The 10977-nt window shown below is 42.4% G+C and overlaps 1 protein-coding gene across 3 annotated transcripts; it reads right to left on the reverse strand.

The window, feature by feature from the left end:
• Window positions 1-456: 456 nt before the first annotated feature.
• npy8br (neuropeptide Y receptor Y8b) lies at window positions 457-8269 on the reverse strand. 3 transcript variants are annotated; one of them, XM_061766408.1, is made up of 2 exons: window positions 8066-8269; window positions 457-2691 (listed from the first exon to the last, which is right to left on the reverse strand). In XM_061766408.1, the coding sequence occupies exon 2, from the start codon at window positions 2565-2567 to the stop codon at window positions 1464-1466; it is 1104 nt and encodes a 367-aa protein (XP_061622392.1). In that variant the 5' UTR covers window positions 2568-2691; window positions 8066-8269; the 3' UTR covers window positions 457-1463. The 3 variants fall into 3 exon arrangements, with proteins under 3 accessions (XP_061622392.1, XP_061622393.1, XP_061622394.1); XM_061766409.1 differs by lacking the exon at window positions 8066-8269 and adding an exon at window positions 4552-4638; XM_061766410.1 differs by lacking the exon at window positions 8066-8269 and adding an exon at window positions 3144-3270.
• Between the last annotated feature and the right edge of the window lie 2708 nt (window positions 8270-10977).

Genomic DNA, 10977 nt, shown 5'->3' on the forward strand with positions numbered 1-10977 from the left:
CAAGTCTTTCTGAGGTATTTGGCAAGCAAGTCGCAAGTCATAAAACTGGCAACTCGAGTCGACTCAAAGCAAGTCATTTGACTCGAATCACCCCCATCTCCGTCTCACACACACACACACACACACACACACACACACACACACGCGCACACACACGCTTCCCACTTTATGACAGAATAATGTGCTGCTAACACTGCAAAAGGTTGGGGCTCAAAATCACCAACCGGCTTCTCCCAGCATTAAAATTGTAATCCGGCAAAATAATCCTAATTTTTAATAACTGTAATCTGATGACATTCTTTTTTCTGTAACTGTAATGGAATAGTTACTTTTTTTTTTTTTTTTTTTTGTATACTGAATACGTAATCCCGTTACATGTACGCATTCCGTTACTCATCAAGCCTGCATATAAATGATATGATATTTTGAATGTAGAAATTAATACATCACTCGAGATAACGATAAATGTTTTAATTTAATTCACAAACAAAAAGTAACATGTTTCCTGCTATGCTACATAAAGCTTTTTATTGCCAACTACACAATAAACTGGAACGGTCACATATTTTATAGGCCATACATTCATAAAGTAGGGTTATATACATTTTAGAAATTATACTTTGGCCTGAACTGCCCATTTGACTTTTTTTTTTTTTTTACAGCACTTGATATATTGTTGCATGGCACAGTGTATTAGCAATCCTAACCCCACTTGCATACGATATATTGATGCAAACACCCTGGTGGACAACATGGAATGTGTCTGCTCACAAGGTTTATTACATTGTTTGTGAGTTTAGGTAATAAGAAACACAAGATAAGATAATGCACATAAACGCCCAGAACCACATCATAATACCCCCCCCCCCCCCCCTCCAACTGTGTAATAGGCTACTCCGTCAATAATCATTAACACATACCGCGTCACACTCTATTTCATAGTCATCAATACTGTCAGCATTTGCAATATACCCACCTTGTCCTTGTCACTTCGTTTGAAGTTTCCATTACACCGAATTACAGTTTGCAAAGCAAGCTGCAAATATTTAAATACAATGAGTTCAGCATGAAAAGATACTGTCTAAGGTGTATCCTTTTTTTCTAGATGCTTCTAATAAATATCCTATGGTCCCACAGCACTGTACAGAGTGCAGATGCACAAAGTTTTATGTGAAGTGTGTCTTGCAGTCATCCTTTATTACTTAAAGCATCTTCAACCTTTGTCCTGTCATTTTGTCACTTCCTTTTAGGCTGGAACCATAACAATTAGAGGGCACCAGTCATGCCGGGGAGGTGACTTTACTTCCCTCTGGACAGTTATGGTCACATTCTCTGCAAATGTCAACCATGCTTTTGCAGTGAAAGTGAAAAGAAGAAGAAAAAAACGCCTCAAAAGAATAAAGCAAAGGGAGCTGAGGAGGGAGCCGGTCTAGTTGCTTTGTTTTTCACCAAAAGGCTTCGCTTTAAATATTGATGCTGTTGGAACCATTGCTGAGGACTGACCCCTTGGTAACCTCTGTGCTAACAGTGGAGAGCGGCACACTCTCATACCTCTCTGCAACACCCCAGCAGCGACAGTGCAACAGGGTGGACTTGAGCTGCTTCTGGAAGTTGTTGTTGAGGAACCCGTAGATGACTGGGTTGATACAGGTGGAGGCCATAGCGATGAGGTGGCAGAAGGAGAAGATGATGTCGTGGCCACAGGATGGGATGTCCTCGTGGTTCCAGTCAAACACTGTGTTGAAGATGTTGAGAGGGAGCCAGGAGAGAGCGAAGGCCACCACTATGGCGGTTAATAAGACGTTGATCCTTGTGGCGCCTTTTTTATTCTTTTGCGTAGTGTTTCTGCCACGTTCCACCATGTCCTTCCTCCTCCGCAGCCGCAGATAGATGTGGAGATAGCATAGCATGATGAGGGAAAGGGGGAGGAAGTACTGGAAGATGAGCAAAGAGGTGGTGTACGCCTGGCGTGCTTGAACCGACGGCCAGCGCTCCATACAAACAAGTTGGTCGTTGATCGGGAAGGGGACGGTGAGGTTCTGGAAAGGCAATGTAAGGATGCTGTACTTGACGAAAGGCACAGAGATTAAACAGCCTGTGATCCAGGTGAGAGCCACCGCTAAGTAGGACTGCCTTGCCATCGGCTTCCATCCAGTGGGGTGGACAATGAGCTGGTAGCGCTCCATGGCGATGAGGACTAGGGAGAAGATGGACACAGTGACTGATATACACTGGATGAAGGGTGTGAGCTTGCACAGAGTCTCTCCGAGGATCCAGCGGTCCATCAGCGTGTAGATGATAGTGACCGGCAGGCACACGACGCACATCAGGATGTCGGAGACGGACAGATTGGCGATGAGGATGTTGGTGACATTGCGCATCTCCTTGTGCCTGATGATAACAAACACCAGGCACGAGTTCCCGACGAGACCCACCGCCAGAACAGCGCTGTACGCTATAATGAGGAAGGTGGTGCCGCTCAACGAGAGCGAGCAATCCTCAGTGAAATTCCACGGAATCTCTTTCCACGAGGCTTGATTGTAGTTGCTGTTGGGCTGTTGCTCCATTATGTTGGGCTCACTTGAAATGCACAGGGGTTGTTGGGTCAACTATTTTGTAATTATTTTACGAATGATGTTGGCAATCTTTCAAGAGTTTCATTATTTTTCTCTGTGCAGTAGTCTTCATTTTCTGCCAGGGAAAAAAATAAAAGTTCTCATCATGAAAAGGGAAAGTTCTCATCACTGTAAAAAAAAAAAAATGAACTCAAAATTTCAAGGCAACAAACTTTCAAATAATATTTCAAGTTGGACAATTCAACAAAATGTTTTAAGTTTTGCTTTTGTGAAAGTTGGCTTTCCCGCATTTCACGAAGAAACAAGACTTCATAGAACTGTCCCTTGTTTTGAACTCCAACTTGAAGATACTGTATAAGTAAAAACAACTCAGCAAATTGTTTGCTTTGTTGTGCTAGCTAACATTGTTGCCATGAATGTTAATATTTTGGTATTTTATAGTTTTTCCAACTTCAATTACTGTTTTAGGCGGCATGGTGATAACTGGATAGCACATCTGCCTCACAGTTCTGAGGTCCCGGGTTCAAATCCGGCTGTCCTGTGTGGAGTTTGCATTTCGCCCTGTACCTGTGTGGGTTTTCTCCAGGCACTCTGGTTTCCTCCCACATTCCAAAAACATGCATGGTAGCAGTTGGCTGGCACTAGTTTAGGATGTACCCCGCCACTCGCCCAGAGATGGGCGCCAGCACACCCGCAACCCTAGTGAGGATAAGTGGTACGGTAAATGGAAGGATGAAATTACTGTTTTACTCCCAGAAATACCTTTTTTTTTTTTTTTTTTTTACACTGTTGAGATATGGAAATAACACTTACCCTGCTGAGAATGACAGTTTCAGAATAGCTTGTTTCATTTGCATATATGCGGAATGTCACTCATTCAGCAGATTTGTCTTCATCACTATCCTGCCTGGCGGTAGCACATTGAACTGTGCAGATCAAGACTTTATAGCGTTTCTGAAATAGCTTGTGATTTCCACCATAATGATGGAGGTAATGACTGCTCTGAGACAATCAATCTGTCTCACGACTTCAGTATTCTTGAGGAGGAGAATGTGCTCAATTTCCATCTTTGAAGGAACATGCCTTCAAAACGGGCATTGATATGATGAACTTTTGTCATTTTCCTCATCACTCATTAGTCGATCCTTTTAATCGTTTTGCCATATGCAGACATATAAGGGGCAGAGCTGCAAAGCCATTCCTACATCTTTGTTGATCACAGCTCTTTCACCATGAATGGGGGAGGTAAATAAAGCTATCCCTAATCATGTTAATTAGGAATCTGCAAATAAGAACAAAGCCCTAATGTCATTAACGTGCATGTTTGCCAAAATGGCTGCTCAGAGAAAGGTCCATTGCACAATCAAAACAGAACAAAACAGTGAGTGTGCACGTGTGTGTCTGTGTGTGTGTGTACATTCATTTCAAGGCTGACTTCGTCTGTTTTGTCCACAGCTCAGTTCTGCAAAAAGCGTGGCTTGCAACAGCTATGCTAACAGAATGAAACCGACCTGAGATAACATATTTATAACCTTTTATTTAAAGAGCCCTTAACGCTGATACCTGATGACAAGTGGGACATAAATTGCTTGTGGCTATCTCTGTTATGTCCTATTATGGTGCTGTTTGGTCTGTGGTGATTACAAAGAAATCAAGGGCAATGATCTGGACTTGGAGCCCAAAACAAAGCTGTTTCAACTTTTGCAATATTTAAACCAACAGAAAAGCTCAACTTGAAAAAAACCTACTTATTGTATTGAATGAAAAATATATTAGACTACAGATTATGCAGCTAATTAGATGCTATTAGCTACTAAATAAAGTTTTTGGATAAACTGTTTTATGCGCTTTACCTTGACTAAAAGTTTGTTTTAAAAGGAAATATACTGTACATATATAAAAAGACATCGTAATGAATACATGTCTGTATAATCTGTATAATTTGCTGACTGAGTCTCGAATATGAATATTTTACCTTCTCTTGACCGGCGTAAATCCAGCACAGCGGATGGCGCAACAGTGTGCTGGCCGGTGTTGGTAATCTCGTCGACCTGACAGCGGGCAGGCTGCACCACTGTGGGAGTGTTTACAGCTGACTTCATTCAGCGCCACTCAAAGCAGCTCCTCTCATTCCCTTTAAATGTGGTGCAACTGACAGTCTCAACAGAGACATCTCTGTGGGGAAGAGGACAATGCCTAATCGCAGCGATCCATGCATGAGTGGAGCATTGTCGCTGCTCTTGGCCGATGTGGCAACAGACAATGTAAATACAGAATGAGCTGGTGATAACCGCTGGTGACTTGAATATGTCCGGCACGGTGAACGACTGGTTAGAGCGTCTGCCTCACAGTTCTGAGGACCAGGGTTCAATCCCCGGCCCCGCCTGTGTGGAGTTTGCATGTTCTCCCCGTGCCTGCGTGGGTTTTCTCCGGGCACTCCGGTTTCCTCCCACATCCCAAAAACATGCATGCTAGGTTAATTGACAACTCTAAATTGCCCATAGGCGTGAATGTGAGTGCGAATGGTTGTTTGTTTGTATGTGCCCTGCGATTGGCTGGCAATCAGTTCAGGGTGTACCCCGCCTCCTGCCCGATGATAGCTGGGATAGGCTCCACCACGCCCGCGACCCTTGTGAGGAGAAGCGGCTCAGAAAATGGATGGATGGATGGATATATATATATATATGGATGGATATATATATATATATATATATATATATACACACACACACACAGTGTCACCAGAAACTATTCACACCCCTTCACTTTTTCCACATTTTGCTGTTATAGACTTATTCTAAAGCTTTTTTTTTTTCTAAAGTTTTTATTTTAAAAAATAATAATAATCTACATAAAATATGCCATTTGACAAAGTAAAAACATGTTTTCAGACAGTTAAGCAAATTTATTGAAAACATACATAACGTACATCATTACTTACAGCCTTGGCTTAATATTTTGTTGACACACCTTTGGCAGCAATCACAGCCTCAAGTCTTCTTGGGTATGTCTCTACAAGCATGGCACAAATGTTTTGGGGCATTTTCTCCCATTCTTCTCTGCAGAGCCTCTCAAGGTCAGTGAGGTTGGATGGGCAGCGTCGGTGGACAGCCATTTTTAGGTCTTTCCAGAGATGTTCGATTGGATTCAAGTCCGGGCTTTGGCTGGACCCCTCGACATTCACAGGCATACCCCTGAAGCCACTCCTTTGTTATCTTGGCTGTGTGCTTTGGGTCACTGTCGTGTTGGAAGGTGATTCGACACCCTAGCCTGAGTTCCATAGCACTCTGGAGCCAGTCCTCGTGAAGAATTTCTCTATATTTGGCAGCTGTCATCTTATCCTCTATGCGGACTAGTCGCCCAGTTCCTGTGGCGGAAAAACAGCCCCACAGCATGATGCTGCCACCATCATGCTTCACAGTAGAGATGGTATTAGCAAGGTGATGAGCAGTGCCTCTTCTTCTCCAGATATGATGCTTGCAATTCAGGCCAAAAAGTTCTGTTTTGGTTTTATCAGACCAGAGACTGTTTTGTCTGCCGGTCAGAGAATCCTTAAGGTCCCTTTTGGCAAACTCCAAGCGGGCTGGCATGTGCTTGGAGCTCCGCAATAGTGAGCATAGGGTTCTTGTTCACCTCTCTGACCAAGGCCCTTCTTCCCCGGTTACTCAGCTTGGTTGGATCCCGGGGGTTCCAAACTTCTTCCATTTCTGAATAATCGGGACCACGGTGCTTTTCAGGACCTTCAATGCTGCTGAAATTCTTTTGTATCATTCCCCAAATTTGTGCCTTGACACAATCCGGTCACAATTCCTCAGACGTCATTGCTTGGTTTCTGCTCTGACATGCACTGCCAACTATGAGACCTTATATAGACAGGTGTGTGCCATTCCAAATGATGTTCAATCAAATGTTTTTACCACAGGTGGACTCCATTCAAGTTGAAGAATTATCTCAAGAATGATCATTGGAAATCAGATGCACCTGAGCTTAAGTTTCATAGCAAAGGGTGTGAACACTTTTGTACCTATTATGTTTGAATGTTTACATATTTTTATTATATTTACACAAATGTCTGAAAATATGTTTTTACTTTGTCATTATGGGATATTTTATGTTGATTTCATTGTATTTATTTCATTTTTTAAAAGAAAACTATACTCAAATCAACTTTAGAATAAGTCTGTAAGAAAGCAAAATGTGGAAAACGTGAAGGGGCGTGAATACTTTATGGTGGCACTGTATAGCTAGATAGATAGATAGATAGATAGATAGATAGATAGATAGATAGATAGATAGATAGATAGATAGATAGATAGATAGATAGATACAGAGGTGCGTGGACATATTTAAGTCGCCAGCGGTTATCGTCAGTTCATTTTGTATCCCTCGCTCACGTTGTCTGTTGGCACTCACACATGGATCGCGGCAATCACACGTCGTCCTCTTCCGCACAGAGATGTCTCCGTCATTTGCTCCGTATTTAAACGGAATGAGAGGAGACACTTTGATTGATTGCTGTAAACACTCCGCTTTGTCGGCCTACGCTTGTCTACGAAATTACCAACACCCGTCTAACCCATCTCTGACGCGCAGTTGTGTCATCCGCCGAGCCGGATTTATGCCGTTCATGAAAAGAGAGCCCTATGAGTCACAAGAATTTTTCTGTCTGTCGATTTATTGATCTATTGAGCTCATCTAGAGAAGATAAAATATCCAGATTAAAGACTAAATATGCAAATTATACAGATATAGTTATTTTGATGATCTATAAAGACACCAAGCCAAAAAACAATTATTGAAGTGGTATATACTGCATGTGTTTTTTTTTTGTTTTTTTTAAATTCAATAGAAAACTTTAAAGGACATCCATCACATGCAGTCATGGCACCCACACGCAACAACAGGCACCGGTCTGGACTTGCTCATGCACAAATGGGAGACAGCAGTGGCAGGAAGAGAAACATGACAGGATGAAAAAGTGTGAAAGTGGCAATCTGCGGGCGCATGTCCTGCCCACCATCCCTCCTGTGGTGTGTCTGCAGCTCGAGCCTCAATTTGTTTTTTGTTTGTTTTTTTGTTTTGTTTTTTGCTGTTTGTGTGTGCAAGGTATATTATCTCAGACTGGTGGAGGAGACTTGTTCGGCTGCCCCTGCACAAGTACGTTTACGGATCTCCCGTACGGGGAACACCCGGCACAATATAAGCGCGCCACTTTGCTCAAAGCATCACACAAAGTACGGTACTAGGGCAAACACTGAGGGGGAAAAAAAACTGCATTCTGCTTGAAATAGTCTTTCAAGTAAATATTTGAACTGAAACATTAACAGCGGCTGCAGGGCTCAGATTTCGCAAAAATGTAGAATGTGAACCCAATCCGATCTTGTTCATTGAAAAACAGTTTTCATAAAGAGAAGAGTTAAAGATGGATTTGCGCCGTTTGTATAAATATCATTTATGGATCAGTTCGTCAGAATTGAGCTCTTTCTTACCGAGATGGAGCCTCTCGTGTTGACTTGGAGTCGCATTTGCTTTTGCGCCAGGTGAGCCACGATGGCAGAGAGTGACAGAGAGTTAGTGGTGGGAGGGAGTCGGCTTACTGCTGTTCGGGACCGATGGCAGCACAGATATTCCTTAAAGCGACCTCACTCGCATCCTCGCACTCAGACGATGTGATTGAGAACATGTTACATCATCAATTCCTCCGTGGCGCACGCTCACGCACGCACAGCCGCGCGCCCCCACACTCACACATGCGCGCTTATATATACACACACACACACAAGGGGCCAGTGGGGACATTGAATGATTAGAAATGTGCACACACGGTCTGCTTCACCAATTTGAAGAAATGGACATCTAAGATCATCACATCACTATTCTTCCAGTGAAAATGCACTGTAAAAAAAAAAAAATCATTCTTACACAGAGATGATATTGTCGTAGGTCGTGCATTACTGTCTATGTAACTATACCGTACTATGCATGGTTTCATTTATGTCAAGATGGAGTGCAAGCACCTAAATGGGCGATACATACCAGGGAAAATGATAATTTATTGTAAAGTAAAAGTGGTCCAGAATCAACCATCTATCCCTCAATTTTCTGTAGCAATCGAACCTCATTAGGGTAGCGGCTTCTCTGTCAAGAGCTGACACAGGCAAATTGTGGGGCTATTCCAGAAAAGAGTTGCATCTTCCTTTTCATTTTGGAATGTTCTCCTGGAAGTCTTTCAGATCATGTGTACATGTGATTTCAAATTAAGAGAGTCATCAAGTACGTAGTATACTGTACATATACGCTTTTTTGTCTGCTGTATTTATGCAATATTTGTGCAGCTTAATGCAGACCTCTTCCTCTTGACAGGTGACTCTGGACAACTAACCATCTTCATCCACCTCAATTTGAAGGCAGTCTTTCACACAATCTCTTATCGTATTGACAGACATAATTCTATTGGAATCTCACATACACCCCTGGGATGCTTGAAATCATATCTTTACTCATTTTATTCCATTTAAATAAAATTTAAAAAAAATCCACATTCCAGCCATCCCGTTTCCTCTGGTGTTTACTGAAGCTTCGTTTTAGGCCTCCTTCATCTGTACTGTTTCAATTCATTATGTCCTGCAAATGTGTATCTATTATAATGCTTTTGTTTTGGTTGCAGTGGCCTTGAGTGATCTGAAGGGTGCTTTTAAAAAAAATGATCCATCATCCATCCATCCATCCATCCATCCATTTTCTATACTGCTTGTCCTCATTAGGGTCAGTGGTGAGCTGGAGCCTACTAGACTATTTAAATAACTACAATAAACGATGCACACAGGGTCCGAAGGAGCAAAACGTCAGACAGGTGTACACCAAGGAAATTACAAAATTAAAAAAAAAAGTGCTTTCCTCATCAGGGTCATGGGGTGAGCTGGAGCCTATCCCTGCTGACTTCAGGCAAGAGTGACTTGGTCACCAGCTGAGACAGAAACACTCTTCACTCATATTCATACCCATTGGGCAGCCGAGAGTCATCAATTAACCTGAAATACTTATTCAGATCCTGAACCTCGAACTGCGATGCTGATGTGCTAACTATAAGGACCTATAACTTAAATATAAAATGCATATAGGAAAGATGAGTCAGCCATTAGTCCCCTGCCCTTAATGCGTGAGTCACCACTGCTAAAATACTGTTTTTCCTTGCTTGGAATGCTTTGTGGTGCATATTAGATTTCTTCATTCTGAGATGGCAAACAGATTTTTGCCTGTCATTTGTCATCATGTCCAAAATGTCTGCTGATTAGCCTCCAGCAGGTTAAGTGGCAAAATGACATCTATTGCGTCGTGTTCCCCATCTGAAAATCATCACGATTACAATCTGTGTCCAGCTTCCACTGACTGTAACACCTCATTCTATTTTCAACCTCCTTTTATTTCCCTGCCTCTTACTTGTGCAACAGATTGTTCACTGCTTCTTCGCGTTGTCCCCGTGCACGGCAGTCTCAAGTGGAGGCTGTTGGCGAGCCGAGTAATAGCTGTTTGTCGGCAAGGCAAAGCAATGAAGCCACTCTGCATCAACCACCACCAGCTCTGTAGGTGCTCACTTGACACAGAGACATGGGTGATAAGTCACTCGAGAATCAACGTCAGACTTTAGGCAGAACAGCAGGAAAATAATGTCCTCCTAATGAGCAACTTTCCGCCATCTTAAGGATGTCTACTCCTTGCTTCCCGCCATCACTCGACTGTCACTCACTTTTAGTTTTTTTTCCCCTGCTCCTGTCTTGATTGAAGGAGAAAACATGTCCTCCTGAGAGCCTTATGTTTAGGGTGACACGAAATTGTTTTCCAACAAAGTTTGTCGCGAGCGTTATGTGGCAGGTTGATGGGCTCAAAGTTCTTCCAGCTTCCAAAGAGAAGTCAGATAAGCTTTTGTCATCTGGGTAGGAGGAATGTTTCTTATGGTCACTAAAACAAACATGTCACAGCGAGACCATGTAGAACAGGAACGGATAACATGCACTAAATATTTACAGTGTGATAAGTAAAAGATTAATAATATTTATTTGACTGCTCGTTGATGCACTTCCTTAATTTATTTCACTCAACTGTTCAGAAGCCTCCCCGTTGACGCTTATTTAAACATATTATAGTATGGATGAGACAAACGACCATATTTGGATTCCAAGGGAGACTTACGTTACAAGAGGCAGCATTTACACAATGGCAACATTTTTTTCAAGGTTGAAATGTGTCACAAACCGTCTAATTCAAGGAAACATCGCTTGAGCATGACTTGCCTGCTCCAGTGCACCACATCTTTCTTTATTAGTACTGTATTTTAGGTGAAAGTTGTTGATTTGTCTTTTTGTATAATTTTCAAACCCATAAAGTGGTCATTATGGTCTTT

This window comes from Phyllopteryx taeniolatus, chromosome 3 (assembly GCF_024500385.1).
Source record: "Phyllopteryx taeniolatus isolate TA_2022b chromosome 3, UOR_Ptae_1.2, whole genome shotgun sequence".
Taxonomy (NCBI): Eukaryota; Metazoa; Chordata; class Actinopteri; order Syngnathiformes; family Syngnathidae; genus Phyllopteryx; species Phyllopteryx taeniolatus.